General features: G+C 47.4%; 1 protein-coding gene across 1 annotated transcript in view; it reads left to right on the plus strand.

Moving 5' to 3' along the window:
• Positions 1 to 20717, plus strand: part of LOC137342879 (peptide methionine sulfoxide reductase MsrA-like) — a 63521-nt gene extending 42804 nt beyond the window's left edge. Inside the window, exon 3 of the mRNA XM_068007052.1 lies at positions 18487 to 20717. Coding sequence (XP_067863153.1) covers positions 18487 to 18601 — 115 coding nt within the window. The 3' untranslated portion in view covers positions 18602 to 20717. The remainder of the gene's footprint in view (positions 1 to 18486) is intronic.
• Positions 20718 to 22627: the final 1910 nt, after the last annotated feature.

The raw sequence follows: 22627 nt of genomic DNA on the forward strand, positions 1-22627 counted from the left end.
TGAATGGTCTGTCAGAGCTGTTTAAGGTGATGGTCTGTCAGAGCTGGTTAAGGTGATGTGGCTGCAGTGATACCTGACCCAGCTTGCCTTGGCTTGTTTGTGACTGCCATCTGTTGCAGAACAGATTTAGTCCAGGTTCCCTGTCGTGAGAGACTGTTTAACACCGGAATGCTCAGTCATTGCTGCAGGCCCAGATTTCACCAGGCAGAGCTAGGCCTTGCTGATTGAATGTGGAGTAGAAGCTGGTCACCAGTGTATTTTAAGTCAAATGCTCTGCAGCTTTTCAGGCTATCTGGGGTTGAAATTTTATGAATTAGAATGGCCTTTGGAGACAACAACAACAACTTGCACAATATAGCGCCTTTAATGTGATAAAACATCACAAGGCGCTTCACAGGGACGGGTGTGAGGAGTCTTGTGTGGAGCATAAATGCCGGCATAGACCAGTTGGGCTGAATGGCCTTACCCTACCCAATCTGTGCAATGTCCTCCAGCCCTATATCCCATCCCGAATGACCTTTTCCTTTGACTCTGGCCTTCCATATAGCTCTCCCCCTCTCCCCACTTTGCCCCAACATTGGCAGCAAAGCCTTCAGCCACCTTGGTCCTACTCTGTGGAACTCCCTTCCTAAACCTCTGCCCATCTCCACCTCCCTCCTCTTCCTTTAAAAACCTGTGATGTTCGAGGATTTCATTTCCACATTCACCTGAGGAAGGAGGAAGCCTCCAAAAGCTTGTGGATTTTAAAATAAAATTGTTGGACTGTAACTTGGTGTTGTAAAATTGTTTACAATTTAAAAACCTGCACAAGGCCCACCTCTTCAACCAAGCGTTCGGCCATCCTTCTCTCCCTTCCTGGCTCAGCGTCCATTTTTCTTTATGGCTATTTGTGACGCACCCTGGGACACTTCTTCCCCTTAAAATGCAAGTTACTATTGGAGTCTCCTTGCTGGGAGTGTGAGATCAGTGAATTTCCCCTCTGTCTTTTTTTATAGGATAGCACTCCCACCTCTGAGTCAGAAGGTTCAAGTCCCACTCCAGAGACTTGAGCACAAAATCTAGGCTCTGACACTCTAGTGCAGTACTGAGCACTGCACTGTTTCAGATGAGACGTTAAACCGAGGCCCTGTCTACCCGTTCAGCTGGATGTAAAAGATCCCATGGTACTATTTCAAAGAAGAGGAGTCCTCCCCGGTGTCCTGGCCAATATTTATCCCTCCACCAACATCAGTAAAACAGATTAATTAGTCATTATCACATTGCTGTTTCTGGGATCTTGCTGTGCACAAATTGGCTGCTGTGTTTTCTACATTGCAACAGTGACTACACGTCATTGGTTGCAAAGCACCTTGGGACTTCCTGAGGTTGTGAAAGGCTCTATATAAATGTGAGTTCTTTATTTCTGTCACTAAAAAAATCCTTCAGTTGTGAAACGGTTAATACAACCATTGTTTCATGGTGCCTGCTTTCATGGTGAATAAAAGGTTTGATTTATGCGGAGAATTTTACAGTACCACTGGGACATTAATCTATAATACATTATGATGAAATCAGTCCCAGCTCCTGAATGTAGTCTTAGCTCTGCTTTTAGGCCCTTGTTGGGTTGCTGCTAATTAACTGCGCCACCTTTATCAGCTCCAACACACACCGTACACAGAGAATGGGAATTAACACCCGTCTCTGATAAGCCATTGTTTGAGCCCAAAGAAAGCCAGCTCTCCATTCAGCTCTTCCGAAATGCTGAGGATTGCAGTTCTCTGATCCGAAAGAACATTTATTTCTATAAAGAGCCAACTGACAGTTTGGGTGTCATTACATTTGGGGGGAAAAAATTGCCTGAGCTTTCTGTTTGCTTTCTTGTTCCATCATAATCAGCCAGCCCTGAGACTTTTTTTTTCACTCCTTAATTCCGCATAATTTTCTCAAAAGCTGCCATGGCCCATTCTCCCCAAAGTCCCGTGTATTCATGTTCGATTTTAAAGAAAGAAAGAAAGAAAGAAAGAAAGAAAGATAGATAGATCGCACCTTTCACATCCTCAGGACGTCCCAAAGCGCTTCACAGCCAGTGAAGTACTTTTTTTGAAGTGTGGTCACTGTTGTAATGTAGGAAATGTTGCAGGCAATTTGCGCACAGCAAGATCCCACAAATAGCAATCAGGTAAATGACCAGATTTTAGTGATGTTGGTTGAGGGATAAATATTGGCCAGGACACCGGGGAGAACTCCCCTGCTCTTCTTTGAAATAGTGCCATGGGATCTTTTACCTCCAACTGTGAGGGCAGAGGGGGCCTCGGTTTAACATCTCATCCAAAAGACGGCACCTCCGACAGTGCAGGGCTCCCTCAGTACTGCGCTGGGAGTGTCAGCCTAGATTATTATGCTGAAGTCCCTGGAGTGGGACTTGAACCCATGACCCATGTGTCAGCCGTGGCTCAGTGGGTAGCACCCTCGCCTCTGAGTCAGAAGTCCATGGGTTCAAGCCCCCACTCCAGGGACTTGACCACAAAATCCAGGCTGACACTCCAGTGCAGTACTGAGGGAGTGCTGCACTGTCGGAGGTGCCGTCTTTAGGTTGAGACGTTAAACCGAGGCCCTGTCTGCCCTCTCAGGTGGACGTAAAAGATCCCACGGCACTATTTTGAAGAAGAGCAGGGTTGTTCTATCGAGTGTCCTGGTCAATATTTATCCCTCAACCAACACATAAAAACAGATTTATCTGGTCATTATCACATTGCTGTTTGTGGGATCTTGCTAATTGGCTGCCACGTTTCTTACATTACAACAGTGACTACACTTCAAAGGTAATTCATTGGCTGTAAAGCACTTTGGGACGTCCTGAGGTCATGAAAGGCGTTATATAAATGCAAGTCTTTGTTTTTCTGACTCGGAGGCGAGCGTGCTGCCACTGAGCCACAGCTAACACCATTGAATCAGCCAGATTCTTTTTTTCCCAGTTTCCTCCCCTCCTGCCCTGAAGGTGCTGCCTGCTTGCTGGGGAATGATTCCACAGTTTCCTGACACCCCCCTGACACATTACCCAAGCAGCCAGTCTGTACGTGTGAGCCCAGGCTGTTTAAAGGGAAATTGTCAGAGCTGAACCCTATCATGCCTTTAGCACATGACCACACACACATACACACATGTGCTCACACGCACATACACACCTGTGCTCATACGCACAGACATGCACACACAAGCTCACATGCACAGGCATGCACCCATACACACCCGTGCTCATACGCGCAGACATGCACATACATGCTCATACGCACAGACATGCACACACATGCTTACATGCACAGGCATGCACACATACACACACGTGCTCACATGCTCAGCTTTGCACAGACATACACACGCACAGACATGCACAGACATACATCCACACATGAACATGCAAACAAACTTGCAAGCATTCACATACATGCATACGTACATATACACGTGTACACAGACACACACATACATGCACTCACACACCCATGTACGCACACATAAATATGCACACACTCACTCACTCACTCACTCACTCTTGGAAAGCGATCAGGAGCAGGAAGGCCTTCTAGTTTTTTTTTGCCACCTCCTAGCCCAGAGATAACCTCGAGTCCCATCCACTGCAGCTGGAGTCTGCTCACTCAGCACAGACCAGTGATCGAGTCCGGGACCATCCTGGTCTGCAAGGCTTAGTTCCACACCGTGCCACACATTTACAAACCGTGCCGTTGGGAGAGCTGAGCAAATGGGTTATTCAAAGAGAAAACAAACAGAAAGACCCTGCTGTTATAGGGAGCAGAGCAATTTCTAAAATAAGCAAAAACAGCGATGGTGTCGGAGAGGCCATCTGTTACCATTTCTCGCTCGGAAACCAGAAAATAGTCCGTGGCAGATGTTGTTGCCGAAGGCGGTGATGCTCCGTGTGGCGGTACGATTCCAACGGTGCCACGATCGACCGATACTTTCACCAAAATAACCAATCTTCACCAGTGACTCTAGTGCAGGTGTCAGCAGGCTTTTAACATTTGGCATGTGATGCCCTGGCTGTTTAGCAGAATGAGCAGTGACCATGAAAACGAGAAAGCTTGTCACTCTCCTCCAGTAAAACTAAATGTGATTGGAACATAAATTTCACAAGTGATTTGTTTTACAAGGATCAGGTTAAACCGAGGCCCCGTCTGCTCCCCGGGTACATGTGGACGTCAAAAATTCTACATTCAAAGAACGGGCAGAGGCTAGAGAAACTGAGGCTCCTTTTATTAGAACTGCGGAGATCATTAAAGGGAATCATTGATAGAGGCGCTCAAAATTATGAAGGGGTTTGAAAGGTAAATAGAAGGAAAGAAATAACTTGCATTTATATAGCGCCTTTCATGACCTCAGGACGTCCCAAAGCGCCTTTACAGCCAATGAAGTACTTTTGAAGTGTAGTCACTGTTGTAATGTAGGAAACGCAGCAGCCAATTTGCGCACAGCAAGATCCCACAACCAGTAGTGAGACAAATGACCAGATAATCTGTTTTAGTGATGTTGGTTTGTTAGTGATGATGATCCAGCAGGTCAGAGGCTGGGTATTCTGTGGCGAGTGATTCACCTCCTGACTCCCCAAAGCCTTTCCACCATCTACAAGGCACAAGCCAGGAGTGTAATGGAATACTCTCCACTTGCCTGGATGAGTGCAGCTCCAACAACACTCAAGAAACTCGACATCATCCAGGACAAATCAGTCCGTTTGATCGGCACCCCATCCACCACCTTAAACACCCACTCCCTCCCTCATCGGCGCACAGTGGCTGCAGTGTGTACCATCCACAGGATGCACTGCAGCAACTCGGCAAGGCTTCTTCGACAGCACCTCCCAAACCCTCGACCTGCACCACCTAGAAGGACAAGGGCAGCAGGTGCAGGGGAATACCATCACCTGCACGTTCCCCTCCAAATCACAGACCATCCAGATTTGGAAATATATCAGCCGTTCCTTCATTGTCAAAATCCCTAACAGCACTGTGGGAGAACCTTCACCACACGGACTGCAGCGGTTCAAGAAAGTGGCTCACCACCACCTTCTCAAGGGGCAATTAGGGATGGGCAATAAATGCCAGCCTTTCTAGCAGCGCCTGCATCCCGAGAATTATTATTTTTAAAAATCTCTGCTGTGCGTTCCCCATGGCTTTAATGTCCTCTCTATTATAAGCCGCCCAAACCTGTGGCCTAACCATTGTCTTGTACAAATTTATTATTACCTCTTTGCCCCCATGATGTGGAGATGCCGGTGATGGACTGGGGTTGACAATTGTAAACAATTTTACAACACCAAGTTATAGTCCAGCAATTTTATTTTAAATTCACAAGCTTTCGGAGGCTTCCTCCTTCGTCAGGTAAATGTTCGTCATGAACATTTACCTGACGAAGGAGGAAGCCTCCGAAAGCTTGTGAATTTAAAATAAAATTGCTGGACTATAACTTGGTGTTGTAAAATTGTTTACAATCTTTGCCCCCAGTGTTCCCATTTCTAAAACCCAGAATGCTTTTGGTCCTTTTCCTGTACCTGCGATCTCACTTTCAGAAAATGATGGGTTTTAACCCCCTCAGGCCTCTCTCTCTTCCTTCACGTCCTTCAGCATTTTCCCATTGATTTCACGCACCACGACCTGTTTTTTCTTTCCAAAGACCGGAGACCTCAGTCGGCAGAGCGTGCACCTCCCGATTTATAGCTGATACAAAGAAGTAACTCGCGCAATTAAAAGGTTTCTCTAGATTGACACCTTAATAAGATTCTCCGTTTAGCATAATGTATCAGCTTCTGTTGGCTTTCAATGCCAGGTCCATGTATGTGCTCAATTGAAGCCAGCTGTGGTGTGGACACAGTGAGAGGGGGAGGATCCGGCTGGTTGCTGCCCGAATGATGAATTTGTTTCTTTTGTTGGTGCTATGAGCCCTGCTGTTTCTTCAGAACACTCAGTGTAAATCACACTCCCGACTCGCCCTCTGACAAAAATTATTACTGGGGGACTTTAAATTCTGTGCGATCGCATTTACCTGTAGGACTATAATGTAGCATAGGAACAGGAGTAGGCCATTCAGCCCCTCGAGCCTGTTCCGCCATTCATTGAGATCATGGCTGATCTGTATCCTAACTCCATTTACCCGCCTTGGCTCCTTATCCCTTGTACCCTTGGCTAGCAAAAATTTGTTTATTTCAGATTTAAAATTATTAATTGAGTTACATTGAGTCAAGAGCACAGAAATAGGCCATTTGGCCCAACTGGCCTGTGCTGGTGTTTATGCTCCACATGAGCCTCCTCCATCCCTACTAAATCAAATTGGGCAGAGCAGCCTTGAGGACGAGTTCATTGAGTGCATCAGGGATGGATTTCTTGAGCAGTATGTAACTGATCCTACAAGGGGGCAGGCAACCTTGGACCTGGTCCTGTGTAATGAGTCAGGATTAATTAATAATGTCCTAGTTAAGGATCCCCTTGGAACGAGCGACCACAACATGGTTGAATTCCATATCCAATTAGAGGGTGAGAAGGTTGATTCTCAAACAAGCGTACTGAGCTTGAATAAAGGAGACTATGATGGTATGAGAGCGGAATTGATTAAAGTGGACTGGGAAAATAGATTAAAGGGTAAGACGGTACATGAGCAGTGGTGTTCATTTAGGGAGTTATTTTACAACTTTCAAAATAAATATATTCCACTGAGGAAAAAAGGGTGTAAAAGAAATGACAGCCACCCGTGGCTAAGTAAAGAAATCAAGGATAGTATCCGACTAAAAACAAGGACATATAAGGTAGCCAAACTTAGTGGGAGGATAGAAGATTGGGAATTCTTCAAAAGACAGCAAAAAGTAACTAAAGGATTGATTAAGAAAGGGAAGTTAGATTATGAAAAGAAATTAGCAAAAAATATAAAAACAGATAGCAAGAGTTTCTATAGTTATATAAAAAGAAAAAGGGTGGCTAAGGCAAACATAGGTCCCTTAGAGGATGAGACCGGGAAATTAATGGTGGGAAACATGGAGATGGCAAAAATGCTGAACAAATATTTTGTTTCAGTCTTTACAGTAGAGGACACTAAGAATATCCCAACACTGGACAAACAGGGGACTCTCGGGGGGGAGGAGCTAAATACGATTAAAATCACTCAAGAGATGGTACTCAGTAAAATAATGGGACTCAAGGCGGATAAATCCCCTGGACCTGATGGCTTCCATCCTAGGGTCTTGAGGGAAGTGGCAGTAGGGATTGTGGATGCTTTGGTGATAGTTTTCCAAAATTCCCTGGACTCAGGAGAGGTCCCGGCAGATTGGAAAACTGCTAATGTAACACCGTTATTTAAAAAGGGTAGTAGGCAGAAGGCTGGAAATTATAGGCCAGTTAGCTTAACATCTGTGGTGGGTAAAATTTTGGAGTCTATTATTAAGGAGACAGTAACGGAACATTTAGATAAGCATAATTTAATAGGACAAAGTCAGCATGGCTTTATGAAGGGGAAGTCATGTCTGACAAATTTGCTTGAGTTCTTCGAGGATATAACGTATAGGGTGGATAAAGGGGAACCAGTGGACGTAGTGTATTTAGACTTCCAGAAGGCATTCGACAAGGTGCCACATAAAAGATTATTACTTAAGATAAAAAATCACGGGATTGGGGGTAATATTCTGGCATGGGTGGAGGATTGGTTATCGAACAGGAAGCAGAGAGTTGGGATAAATGGTTCATTTTCGGACTGGCAACCAGTAACCAGTGGTGTTCCACAGGGGTCGGTGCTGGGTCCCCAACTCTTTACAATCTATATTAACGATTTGGAGGAGGGGACCGAGTGCAACATATCAAAATTTGCAGATGATACAAAGATGGGAGGGAAAGTAGAGAGTGAGGAGGACATAAAAAACCTGCAAGGGGATATAGACAGGCTGGGTGAGTGGGCGGAGATTTGGCAGATGCAATATAATATTGGAAAATGTGAGGTTATGCACTTTGGCAGGAAAAATCAGAGAGCAAGTTATTTTCTTAATGGCGAGAGACTGGAAAGTAGTGCAGTACAAAGGGATCTGGGGGTCCTAGTGCAAGAAAATCAAAAAGTTGGTATGCAGGTGCAGCAGGTGATCAAGAAAGCCAACGGAATGTTGGCTTTTATTGCTAGGGGGATAGAATATAAAAACAAGGAGGTATTGCTGCAGTTATATAAGGTATTGGTGAGACCGCACCTGGAATACTGCATACAGTTTTGGTCTCCATACTTAAGAAAAGACATACTTGCTCTCGAGGCAGTACAAAGAAGGTTCACTCGGTTAATCCCGGGGATGAGGGGGCGGACATATGAGGAGAGGTTGAGTAGATTGGGACTCTACTCATTGGAGTTCAGAAGAATGAGAGGCGATCTTATTGAAACATATAAGATTGTGAAGGGTCTTGATCGGGTGGATGCAGTAAGGATGTTCCCAAAGATGGGTGAAACTAGAACTAGGGGGCATAATCTTAGAATAAGGGGCTGCTCTTTCAAAACTGAGATGAGGAGAAACTTCTTCACTCAGAGGGTGGTAGGTCTGTGGAATTTGCTGCCCCAGGAAGCTGTGGAAGCTACATCATTAGATAAATTTAAAACAGAAATAGACAGTTTCCTAGAAGTAAAGGGAATTAGGGGTTATGGGGAGCGGGCAGGAAATTGGACATGAAGCTGAGTTCGGATCGGTCAATGCCCTGTGGGTGGCGGAGAGGGCCCAGGGGCTATGTGGCCGGGTCCTGCTCCGACTTCTTGTGTTCTTTAGATTTGTGGTTGGGATCAGATCAGCCATGATCTTATTGAATGGCGGAGCAGGCTCGAGGGGCCGATTGGCCTACTCCTGCTCCAATTTCTTATGTTCTTATGTTCTTATACCCCTACCCGCGTACTGTTCTATTCAGCTAGCATTTATCATTTTTGGTGGGAGAGAGTTCCACATTTCTACCACCCATTGCTTGCAGAACTCCACAGTTTTTGAGCTCGAGTGTGAGACAGTGAGATGAACATCGATTTCAACACAATGAGGATGCAGGAAGGAGAAGGGGTGTGAAGGACGGCACCTTTGGAGCTTCAGAGGTGCGAGTGAGGGAAGTTCAGAGGATCAATTACCGCAGTAGTGTCAAGAAAATCGACACAGCAAGACAAGTGGCCGGTTTGGTGGCATTCGATGGGGAGGAACGTTGGTCAGGACACCGGGAAAACACTTTGCTCATAGGGCAGTGGGATCTTTAACATCCACCAAACCAATGCAGTAGGATGACAGGAACATCTTTTCACATCTCATCTGAAGGGCCCCTATAAATACCACAACATTTAGGGTTCCTCTAGATATTACAGTGCAGTATATACCATGTTTTAATTACACTACCTATTACAGTCCTTTGTTACAATACTTGATATTACCACTGGCTGTGATGTAGGGCAATATTGAGGGCAGTTTCGAGGGTCGCAGGCAGACACAAACGTGGCCGCCAGGCCACTCCCACCATCTTGTGGTTGCTGTGGGGAGACTAAGAGAGATTAATTTAAACTATTTTTGGATTCGATGCCTTTGAACCTTTACAACAGTGAGCTGTCTCCTATATTTTTCTTTTACCTGTTGCCCAAATGAATGATTTTTATTTTAAATTTACATTCCAGCCTCCTTTTCTTTTCCCATATCACGAAGCTTCGATCTTCGTTTCTTATAGTTCTGATTTTTTTTTTCTTTTTGAAAAGGCACTGTAGAAAATTCTGGAAGCTCTTCGTACCCATGTCCTGTGGCTGGTAAACGGTTTCGATCTCTTAAATCCACCTGAGAGGTGCAGGCAGGGCCTCGGTTTAACGTCTCATCTGGAAGACGGCACCTCTGACGGTGCTGGGCTCCCTCGGTACTGCACTGGGAGTGTCAGCCTACTGACTGAGAGGTGAGAGTGCGACCCACAGACCACCGCTAGCACAGACGCATGCTCTTCATCCAACACCGGAGAATCCTCCTTTGATTCGGATTGGAGGAGGACTGAACATTGTCGCCACACTGGCGATGGGTTTCAGTATGAGTTGAAAAGTTTGCCAATGACTGTTCTCGTGAAGACAGCGCCCCCTTCAACCCATTAATAAAAATAGCAAATGCTGGAACTGTATGGGGACCAGTTGAAAATGATCGCTCCTCTTTTTCCCTTCCAGATGTTGAGACACTTCCAGCATTATGTAGAATTACATAGAATTTACAGCACAGAAACAGGCCATTTGGCCCAACTGGTCTATGCCGGTGTTTATGCTCCACATGAGCCTCCTCTGAACTTACTTCATCTCACCCTATCGGCATAACCTTCTATTCCTTTCTCCCTCGTGTCCTTATCTAGCTTCCCCTTAAATGCATCTCTGCTATTTTGCCTCAACTACTCCTTGTGGTAGCGAGTTCCACATTCTCACCATTCTCTGGGTAAAGAAGTTTCTCCTGAATTCCCAATTGGATTTTTTAGTGACTATCTTATACTTCTAGCCTCAAGTTCTGGTCTCCCCAACAAGTGGAAACATCTTCTCTATGTCTACCCTATCGAACTCCTTCATAACCTTAAAGACCTCTATCAGGTCACCCCTTAGCCTTCTCTTTTCTTGAGAAAGGAGCCCCAGCCTGTTCAATCCTTCCTGATAGTTGTAACCTCTCAGTTCTGGTATCTTCCTTGTGAATCTTTTTTGCACCTTCTCCAGTGCCTCTGTATCCTTTTTACAATCCTTTTCTATTCTTGTTTGATTCCCAGTTTGCCTAACCAATACCCCCTTTAACCATTACTGTGCTGGGTTGTTGTTGGGGTGGGGTGGGGGAGGGGAAGTTTTGTGAGGTGGGGGATGGGGAGTGTTACCCATCCCTTTAAGAGCTGCCACTCTTGTAGTTATGTGACTTGTAGGATTAATCAACTCTGTAATTACAGCCGGCCCTGCAGAGTAGTAATTACTGGTATTGTCCACGCACAGCTGCTACTTTCAGTAAAGCTCTGTTCTAACAGTGTTATTCCGGAGTCCCTTGTTACTCCATGAACCAGGTGCACTAATAGCAGACTGATTCTGGGCTACCCGCTTTCTGAAAGATTTCATTATCATTTAATTTGAGGCTTGATTGAACGTGGGCGAGGAAAAGGGAGCCTCAGAAATAAATACCCTGAGAGCGAGGGGCGTGGATCAGAGGGAGATCTCCACACCTTTATTAGCCGTCCCTGTACATCCCACAAAATACGCAGCCCCAGGGAGGTGTCGTCTTCTGTGCTGAGTCTGATTTGACCGTGAGCTGAGTTTCCGACCCCATAATCTCTCCGTCACCAAGACCGCCTACTTCCACCTCCGTGACCTTGCCCAAACCGAGCAGGAGGCTGTGAAAGACCGAGGGACAGAACTAGAGGTCTGGGGCCCTTCAGAATCACTGAGCTCCGCTCTCACTCTCACCCAAAGGCCTCGGCTCCGTTCGATTGCTGCAGATCAGCTACTCACAACAACAACTTGCATTTATATAGCGCCTTTAATGTAGTAAAAACGTCCCAAGGCGCTTCACAGGAGCGATTATCAAACAAACTTTGACACCGAGCCACATAAGGAGATATTAGGACAGGTGACCAAAAGTTTGGTCAAAGAGGTAGGTTTTAAGGATCGTCTTAAGGGAGGAGAGAGAGGCAGAGAGGGTTAGGGAGGGATTTCCAGGGCTTAGGGCCTAGGCAGCTGAAGGCACGGCCGCCAATGGTGGAGCGATTAAAATCGAGGCTGATCAAGAGGAGCACAGAGATTTCGGAGGGTTGTAGGGCTGGAGGAGGTTACAGAGATAGGGAGGGGCCGAGGCCATGGAGGGATTTGAAAACAAGGATGTTAATTTCAAAATTGAGGCGTTGCTGGTCCGGGAGCCAATGTAGGTCAGTGATCACAGGGGTGATGGGTGAACGGGACTTGTTGCAAGTTAGGATACAGGCAGCACAATTTTGGATGGCTCAAGTTTTTTTTTTATTTGTTCATGGGATGTGGGCGTCGCTGGCGAGGCCGGCATTTATTGCCCATCCCTAATTGCCCTTGAGAAGGTGGTGGTGAGCCCCCTTCTTGAACCGCTGCAGTCCGTGTGGTGAAGGTTCTCCCACAGTGCTATTAGGAAGGGAGTTCCAGGATTTTGACCCAGTGACGATGAAGGAACGGCGATATATTTCCAAGTCGGGATGGTGTGTGACTTGGAGGGGAACGTGCAGGTGGTGTTGTTCCATGTACCTGCTGACTTGTCCTTCTAGGCGGTAGAGGTTGTGGGTTTGGGAGGTGCTGTCGAAGAAGCCTTGGCGAGTTGCTGCAGTGCATCCTGTGGATGGTACACACTGTAGCCACGGTGCGCCGGTGGTGAAGGGAGTGAATATTTAGGGTGGCGGATGGGGTGCCAATCAAGCGGGCTGCTTTGTCCTGGATGGTGTCGAGCTTCTTGAGTGTTGTTGGAGCTGCACTCATCCAGGCAAGTGGAGAGTATTCTATCACACTCCTGACTTGTGCCTAGTAGATGGTGGAAAGGCTTTGGGAGTCAGGAGGTGAGTCACTCGCCGCAGAATACCCAGCCTCTGACCTGCTCTTGTTGCCTCAGTATTTATATGGCTGGTCCAGTTAAGTTTCAGGTCAACGGTGACCCCCAGGATGTTGACGGTGGGGGATTCGGCGATGGTAATGCCGTTGAATGTCAAGGGGAGGTGGTTAGACTTTCTCTTGTTGGAGATGGTCATTGCCTGGCACTTGTCTAGCGCAAATGTAACTTGCCACTTATCAGCCCAAGCCTGGATGTTGTCCAGGTCTTGCTGCATGCGGGCTCGGACTACTTCATTATCTGAGGGGTTGCGAATGGAACTGAACACTGTGCAATCATCAGCGAACATCCCCATTTCTGACCTTACGATGGAGGGAAGGTCATTAATGAAGCAGCTGAAGATGGTTGGGCCTAGGACACTGCCCTGAGGAACTCCTGCAGCAATGTCCTGGGGCTGAGATGATTGGCCTTCAACAACCACTACCATCTTCCTTTGTGCTAGGTATGACTCCAGCCACTGGAGAGTTTTCCCCCTGATTCCCATTGACTTAGATTTTACTAGGGCTCCTTGGTGCCACACTCGGTCAAATGCTGCCTTGATGTACAGTTCTGGTCACCCTATTATAGAAAGGATATTATTAAACTAGAAAGAGTGCAGAAAAGATTTACTAGGATGCTACCGGGACTTGATGGTTTGACTTATAGGGAGAGGTTAGATAGACTGAGACTTTTTTCCCTGGAGAGTAGGAGGTTTAGGGGTGATCTTATAGAAGTCTATAAAATAATGAGGGGCATAGATAAGGTAGATAGTCAAAATCTTTTCCCAAAGGTAGGGGAGTCTATAACGAGGGGACATAGATTTAAGGTGAGAGGGGAGAGATACAAAAGGGTCCAGAGGGGCAATTTTTTCACTCAAAGGGTGGTGAGTGTCTGGAACGAGCTGCCAGAGGCAGTAGTAGAGGCGGGTACAATTTTGTCTTTTAAAAAGCATTTGGACAGTTACATGGGTAAGATGGGTATAGAGGGATATGGGCCAAGTGCAGGCAATTGGGACTAGCTTAGTGGTATAAACTGGGCAACATGGACATGTTGGGCCGAAGGGCCTGTTTCCATGTTGTAAACTTCTATTCTATGAGTCACTCTCACCTCACCTCTGGAATTCAGCTCTTTTGTCCATGTTTGGACCAAGGCTGTAATGAGGTCTGGAGCTGAGTGGTCCTGGCGGAACCCAAACTGAGCATCGGTGAGCAAGTTATTGGTGAGTAAGAGTCGCTTGATAGCACTGTCGATGACACCTTCCATCACTTTGCTGATGATTGAGAGTAGACTGATGGGGCGGTAATTGGCCGGATTGGATTTATCCTGCTTTTTGTGGACAGGACATACATGGGCAATTTTCCACATTGTTGGGTAGATGCCAGTGTTGTAGCTGTACTCGAACAGCTTGGCTAGAGGCGCGGCTAGTTCTGGAGCACAAGCCTTCAGCACTGCAGCCGGGATGCTGTCGGGGCCCATAGCCTTTGCTGTATCCAGTGCACTCAGCCGTTTCTTGAATTGGCTGAAGACTGGCTTCTGTGATATCGGGAGGAGGCCAAGATGGATCATCCACTCGGCACTTCTGGCTGAAGATGGTTTCAAATGATTCAGCCTTGTCTTTTGCACTCACATGCTGGACTCTGCCATCATTGAGGATGGGGATGTTCACGGAGCCTCCTCCTCCCGTTAGTTGTTTAATTGTCCACCCCCATTCACGACTGGATGTGGCAGGACTGCCGAGCTTTGATCTGATCTGTTGATTGTGGAATCGCTTAGCTCTGTCTAAAGCATGTTGCTTCCGCTGTTTAGCATGCATGTAGTCCTGTGTTGTAGCTTCACCAGGTTGGCACCTCATTTTTAGGTACACCTGGTGCTGCTCCTGGCATGCTCTTCTACACTCCTCATTGAACCAGGGTTGATCCCCTGGCTTGTTGGTAATGGTAGAGTGAGGAATATGCTGGGCCATGAGGTTACAGATTGTGCTGGAATACAATTCTGCTGCTGCTGATGGCCCACAGCGCCTCATGGATGCCCAGTTTTGAGCTGCTAGATCTGTTCTAAATCTATCCCATTTAGTACGGTGGTAGTGCCACACAACACGTTGGATGGTGTCCTGAGTGCGAAGAAGGGACTTCATCTCCACAAGGACTGTACGGTGGTCACTCCTACCAATACTGTCATAGACAGATGCATCTGCAACTGGTAGATTGGTGAGGACGAGGTCAAGTAGGTTTTTCCCTCGTGTTCGTTTGCTCACCACCTGCCGCAGGCCTAGTCTGGCAGCTATGTCCTTCAGGACTCGGCCAGCTCGGTCAGTAGAAACATAGAAACATAGAAAATAGGAGCAAGAGTAGGCCATTCGGCCCTTCGGGCCTGCTCCGCCATTCAAAATGATCATGGCTGATCGTCTAACTCAGTACCCTGTTCCTGCTTTTTCCCCATATCCCTTGATCCCTTTAGCATTAAGAAATATATCTATCTCCTTCTTGAATACATCTAATGACTTGGCCTCCACTGCCTTCTGAGATAGAGAATTCCACAGGTTCACCACCCTCTGAGTGAAGAAATTTCTCCTCATCTCGGTTCTAAATGACATACCCCATATCCTGAGACTGTGACCCCTGGTTCTGGACTCCCCAGCCATCGGGAACATCCTCCCTACATCTAGTCTGTCTAGTCTAGTAGTGGTGCTACCGAGCCACTCTTGGTGATGGACATTGAAGTCCCCCACCCAGAGTACATTCTATGCCCTTGCTACCCTCAGTGCTTCCTCCAAGTGGGGCTTAACATGGAGGAGGACTGATTCATCAGCTGAGGGAGGGCGGTAGGTGGTAATCAGCAGGAGGTTTCCTTGTCCATGTTTGGCCTGATGCCGTGAGTTTGGAGGGTAGAAGATGGGAGGCCGGCCAGGAGACCATTGGCATAGCCGAGTCTGGAGGTAACGAAGGCATGAATGAGGGTTTCAGCAGCAGATGAGCTGAGGCAGGGGTGGAGACGGATGATGTTACGGAGGTGGAACTAGGTGGTCTTGGTGTTGGAGCAGATGTGTGGTCGGAAGCTCATCTCAGGGTCAAATGGGACGCCAAGGTTGTGAACGGTCTGGTTCAGCCTCAGACAGTGGCCGGGGAGAGGGATGGAGTCGGAGGCTCAGGAACGGAGTTTGTGGCGGGGACCAAAGACAATGGTTTTAGTCTTTCCAATATTTAATTGGAGGAAATTTCTGCTCATCTAATACTGGATGTCGGACAAGCAGTGTGACAAATCAGAGACAGTGGAGGGGTCGAGGGAGGTGGTGGTGAGGTAGAGCTGAGTGTCGTCAGCGTACATGTGGAACCTGACGTTGTGTTTTCGGATGATGTCACCGAGGGGCAGCATGTAGATGGGAAATAGGAGGGGCCCAAGGATAGATCCTTGGGGGACTCCAGAGGTAATGGTTTGGGGGCGGGAAGAGATGCCAATGGCAAAGGATTCTCTGGCTACGACTGGATAGATAGGAATGGAACCAGGTGAGCGCAGTCCCACCCAGCTGGACGACGGAGGAGAGACCTTGGAGGAGGATGGAGAGATGTACCACCACCACATACCAAAGCTGTTCTTAATCTGGACAGTGTCTCTGGCCCCATTTCTCACCATTTGCTGATTAACCCCGTCAGTCCCGATCATTTCCTGCTTCCCCTCAGTGGACAGTGCAGTAAGAAGAAATTTAAAAATCGCAAATGTAGTCACCAGGAAAGAAATAGACGGGACTTATTTTCCCAGAGATTTCATTATCCTTTGTTTCCTTCTCCTCCCTCTCTCCCCTTTCACCTTTCTCCCTCTCTCTCCTCCCTCTCACCCCCACCCCCTACTTTCTCGCTCTCTGTTTCTTTTTTTCTCCCATTCGCTCGCCCCTTCCCCCTTTCTATTCCTCAGTTGCTCCCCCACTATGATCATTTTCTGATGTGTTGGTCTGTCAGCTCCCCGTCAGTTAGCACATGGGTAAAATTCAGAGACAGGAGTATGGGGTGGTGGGTTGGGGGGCGGGGTGCGGAGGAGGAGGAGGAGGAGGAGGAGGAGGACGTGGTTGAAGTAGCTTTGCTTGGAACCAAAGAGTGGATAATTACACACAAGGGGTATGGTATAACTATTCACTGATACCTGATGGAAAGGGGTCAACATGTTTTGGAACACAAAAGGAGACTAGTTGGCTGCAGCAATTGGTGCAATTGCATTGAGGCACTTACCCCAGTTAATTTCTATTGTTGAGTAATGAAAGAAAGCAGTGGTGGGGGAACCCTGGGCCGTGAATAGCGGGAGCAGTTTTATCTGCAGGCAGATTGCTCTCTGCTTGACTGGAGTCATTCCATTCAGCAGACACTGCGCTCGGCTCTGTGACGGGATTTAATTAGAACGAATTGCTCTTTTTCTCTCCCCCCCCCCCCCCCCTTTCCTTCTCTCTTCAAAGAGGATAGTAATTACACTCAAATGAGTCTGACACCAGGACTGGCCTCTGAATAGGGAAGCTTTTGGTTTAAAAACTCAGCAGGTTATCTCCCCGACTCCCCTTCACATTTCACCTCCTTTCTGCCATTTTCCCTTACAAAGATATTTTTAAAATAATCTTGGTCGCAGAGGGTCCCCGGAGCTGAGTGGGGGGAGAGGAAGGGGGGGGAGGGGGTTGTGATTTACGGTCGGGGCTCGCCATGGTTTTAGTGCAGACGCTGCCTGGAGGAGAGTGCGGGCACGTGTTTGGGCCGGGTATGTTTACACCCCTCTCCCCCCGGGGGGGGACCTGTCCGGGGGATCAGTGCGGCCTCTGCTCCTTTCTCACTGGCTGTCTCGCACCTGACATCACCACAGAGGATTCTGTGAATTGGGAGGGAGTTAGAGGGGACGGCGGTGGGGGGGGGTGGGTAGGGGGTTGGAGGGTAGTACGTCTCTTATGACCTTTAGGGTTAGGGTTAGAGGGGCAGTTGGAAAGAGGAAGAGTATTTGGAAGGAGTGTGTACAATTCTCAACCTTCTGCCTACCGCCCTGAGGCCCAGGTCTGAAAGCCTACGATGCTTCAAACCTCCCCATTGTTGAACGTGCTATAAAGCATCGTTTTTGTGGGGTGACTCAATTTCCTCCCATGCCACCTAAGCTGGTACAAGTATACGTCCGGTGCTGCCACCATTTCTGGCAGCCAGGTACACACGGACCAGCAATCCAATTCACTCCCTTCATGTTGCTGCAGGTAATGTCAAACTAAATCCTAGAGTATTAATGGGTTGTTAAAGAATGAAAACAGCATCAACAACAACAACTGGCATTTATATAGCGACTTTAACATAGTGAAAACGTCCCAAGGCGCTTCACAGGAGCGATTATCAAACAAAACTCGACACCGAGCCACATCATGAGTTATTAGGACAGGTGACCAAAAGCTTGATCAAAGAGAAGGGTTTTAAGGAGCGTCTTAAATGAGGAGAGAGAGGCGGAGAGGTTTAGGGAGGGAATTCCAGAGCTCAGGGCCCAGGCAGCTGAAGGCACGGCCGCCAAAGACGGGGCGAAGGAAATCGGGGATGCGCAAGAGGCCAGAATTGGAGGAGCGCAGAGATCTCGGAGGGTTGTAGGGCTGGAGGGGGTTACAGAGATAGGGAGGGGCCGAGGCCATGGAGGGATTTGAAAACTAGGAAGAGAATTTTAAAATCGAGGTGTTCCCGGACCGGGAGCCAATGTAGGTCAGTGAGCACAGGGGGTGATGGGTGAACGGGACTTGGTGCAAGTTAGGATACGGGCAGCAGAGTTTTGGATGAGCTCAAGTTTACGGAGGGTGGAAGATGGGAGACCGGAGAGCTTTGGAATAGTCTTTCAACTATCCCCGCATGGAAATGTTACCAGGTCCCCTCCCTTTTAAGATCAGCTGCAAGAAGTGACATAATCGCTGTGTTTTTGTGTTTTTTTAGGAATACGGTGAAGAGTACCGTCACCAGTACGTGCACCAAAACCCCACCGGATGCTACAGAAAAGGGAACCAGGGATACCTGCTCGATGGGCCTTCAGGCAAAGGATGAAATGTAACTCCTCTGAGCAAACTCATTGAGACAAACACCCAGGAGACGCAATGATTTTTAAAAATTTGTTCTATATATTTCTTTTTCTATATTTGTTCTTGGGATAATGGGCAACGTTGGCAAGGCCAATATTTATTGCCCATCCTTAGTTGCCTGGAGTCACATGTAGGCCAGACCGGGTAAAGGTAACAGGACATGGGTGAACCAGTTGGGTTTTTACAACAATCCGGCAGCTTCCATGGTCGTTTTCTGGTTCCAATCCATTGATTGATTGAATTCAATTACACAACATGCCCTGGTGGGATTTGGATCCATGACCTCTGGGTTGCTAGCCCAGTACCATAACCAATCGGTTACCATACCAACTCGATACATATCATAGAATCATACAGCGCAGAAGGAGGCCGTTCAGCCCATTGTGCCTGTGCCGGCTCTTTGAAAGAGCTATCCAATTAGTCCCACTCTCCCCTGCTCTTTCCCCAAAGCCCAGCAAATTTTGAAACATACATCAAATTTCAAAATCAAAGGGAATGCACTTTAAATTGATCACAAAATTCCAAATGTTAGAAAGTAATGAACAAGATCTTAAACACCATAAAAACATAATCCAGAATATTCTTCAAACTAAACAATGACAGTTGGACTTGGGTCAAAGGTCATAAAGTTCTTCAAAGAAAGAGTGGCCAACATGTGGAATGGACTTCTGGGTAGGGTAAATGATGTGGAGATGCCGGTGATGGACTGGGGTTGACAACTGTAAACAATTTTACAACACCAAGTTATAGTCCAGCAATTTTATTTTAAATTCACAAGCTTTCGGAGGCTTCCTCCTTCCTCAGGTGAACGTTGTTGTAAAATTGTTTACAATAGGGTAAAGGAGGCAGAATCCAGGAGGCATCGAAGAGAAAGTTGCCTGGTGAGGTGGAGAGAATGTGAGGTCACTCAGGGTGAGTGAGGATGGGGTAAAGGCCTACCTTGTGAAATATCATCTTGGCCTAGGAATTACTCTTGATCGGATTAACAGACAAATACTTAACTCAGAGTCATAGAGTCATAGAGTTATACAGCACGGATAGAGGCCCTTCGGCCCATCGTGTCCGCGCCGGCCATCAGCCCTCATCAGAACGTTGTAAGAACTCGTTCTTACAACGTTCCTCTGTCCATTCTTTCAACGGAGGCATTAACTGGTCTACCCTGATCGGGTCAATGCTTTGTAGAAAATAATGGTCAAAAGAATATTACAAAAATCTGTGCTCACCCACAAGCGTCACCAACACAAAAGTCTAGGCTGTCATCAACTGCTGCATCTCTCTTCCTCAGGGAGATATCTGTACACTGACTGGTGTCTCTCAGTCCCCTCTCTCTCTCTCAGGGAGATATCTGTACACTGACTGGTGTCTCTCAGTCCCCTCTCTCTCTCTCAGGGAGATATCTGTACACTGACTGGTGTCTCTCAGTCCCCTCTCTCTCAGGGAGATATCTGTACACTGACTGGTGTCTCTCAGTCCCCTCTCTCTCTCTCAGGGAGATATCTGTACACTGACTGGTGTCTCTCAGTCCCCTCTCTCTCTCTCAGGGAGATATCTGTACACTGACTGGTGTCTCTCAGTCCCCTCTCTCTCAGGGAGATATCTGTACACTGACTGGTGTCTCTCAGTCCCCTCTCTCTCAGGGAGATATCTGTACACTGACTGGTGTCTCTCAGTCCCCTCTCTCTCTCTCAGGGAGATATCTGTACACTGACTGGTGTCTCTCAGTCCCCTCTCTCTTTCTTATGTTTATTTGCTTAAAGAGTGTCTGAATAATGTGAGAGGTGAGAGCCCGATACTTTCAACCCTGAGACCTATTTCAATTAAACCAGTGAATGAAAATGCCCTCCATGTGTTGGCTGTAAAGGTTCTGTGTGAAATGGATTGATCTGCCTCAGCCCAGCTGCTGAGGTTTCCCGCTTGTGAGGTGAGGAGTTAATGTTTTTTGTTCAGGGGGAGAAGTTTGCAGTTTTGTTGGTTAAACAAAGCGAAGAGTATTTTAGAGAAAGCAGCCATGTGTGTGCACACAATATATTGTCTAGCCCGACGGTATGAGTGAGACTTTCGCCTTAAATAAAAGAATTTGTCTTCCAATCTGTTTCTAAGTTTCTTTTCTTTTCATTCTTGTATGGCCCCGCACCGTTACCTCTGGAGTCCCCCAAGGATCTATCGTTGGCCCCCTCCTATTACTCATCTACATGCTGCCCCTCGGAGACATCATCCGAAAATATGTCAAGTTCCAAAGTTCCACATGTACGCTGATAACTCCCAGCTCTACCTCATCACCACCTCTCTTGACCCCTCCACTGCCTCCAATATTGAAAGAGCAGAAATTTCCTTCAATTTAATATTGGGATGAACAAAGTCATTGTCCTTGGTCCCTGCCACAAACTCCGTTCCCCAGCCCCCGACTCCATCCCTCTCCCTGGCCACTGCCTGAGGCTGAACCAGGCCGTTCACATCCTTGGCGTCCTGTTTGACCCTGAGATGAGCTTCTGACCCCATATCCGCTCCATCACCAAGACCGCCTACTTCCACCTCCGTATCATCGCCCGACTCCGCCCCGCCTCAGCTCATCTGTTGCTGAAACCCTTATCCGTGCCTTTGTTACCTCCAGACTCGACTATTCCAATGCTCTTCTGGCCGGCCTCCCATCTTCCACCCTCCATAAACTTGAGCTCATCCAAAACTCTGCCTCCCGTATCCTAACTCGCACCAAGTCCCGTTCTCCCATCACCCCCTGTGCTCGTAAAAGAACCAGAGGGGAGGCTCTTTGAAGGAGCTGTCCAATTAGTCCCACTCCCCTGCTCTTTCCCCCATAGCCCCACAATTATTTTATCAAGTATTTATCCAATTCCCTTTTGAAAGTTATTATTAAATCTGCTTCCACCGCCCTTTCAGGCAGCGCATTCCAGATCAGAACAAATCACTGCGTAAAAAAAATTCTCCTCATCTCCCCTCTGGTTCTTTTGCCAATTATCTCAAATCTGTGTCCCCTGATTATTGACCCCCCTGCCACTGGAAACATTTTCTCCTTATTTACTCTATCAAAACCACTCATTACTTTGAACACCTCTATCAAATCTCCCCATAACCTTCTCTGTTCTAAGGAGAATAATCCCAGCTTCTCCAGTCTCTCCACATAACTGACGTGCCTCAACATTCCCGGTGTTTAACAGCGACGTCACTGACAGATATTTCTGGCCATTTCCCGTTCAGTCCTGTGCGGAGAGACATTGTCCCTTCAGGATTCAGGCCCCGACCCCTCCACCTTTCACAGCTCGAGCTTAGGGACGGGTCTCCTCCAAAGCTCTCTGTGTCGCCCACAGTGCCTGTTGCGAGGCGGGAATTTGGGAAGCCTCATGCCCACAGGCACGTGCAGTAAGCATCAGAGCTGCTAAAGTCGGTCGGAAAACCTCGCAACACGAGACCCGACTCAAGGATTGAAGCTTTGGGTACAGTGCAGAAGGAAAGCCCAAGGCCTCTGAGAGGCATTAGGCCGAAGTTGGGAGGCGTAGAATGGGTAAACGTTGTCATTTCATTCAGAATTGTTCCAGTTTCTATGTGATTTTTATCATTTATTCTGGGGATGTGGGCGTCGCTGGCAAGGCCGGCATTTATTGCCCATCCCTAGTTGCCCCTTGAGAAGGTGGCGGTGGGCTTTCTTTGAACCTCTGCAGTCTGCGTGGTGATGGTGGGTTACTGGATCACTTCAGAGGACAGTTAAGAGTCAACCACGTTGGTGTGGGATTGAAGTCACCTATAGGACCAGACCGGGTAAGGGGTGATTAAAGCCAGGCCGTTCAGGAAGCACTTCTTCTCACAAAGGGGAGTGGAAATCTGGAACTCTCTTCCCCAGAAAGCTGTGGATGCTGGGGGTCAAATGAAGATTTCAGGACTGAGATCGATAGATTTTTGTTAGGCAAGAGTATCAAGGGGGATGGAACCAAGAAGGATAAATGGAGTTAAGATACAGATCAGCCATGATCTTATTGAATGGCGGA

The sequence above is a fragment of the Heptranchias perlo genome, chromosome 26, assembly GCF_035084215.1.
Source record: "Heptranchias perlo isolate sHepPer1 chromosome 26, sHepPer1.hap1, whole genome shotgun sequence".
Classification (NCBI taxonomy): domain Eukaryota; kingdom Metazoa; phylum Chordata; class Chondrichthyes; order Hexanchiformes; family Hexanchidae; genus Heptranchias; species Heptranchias perlo.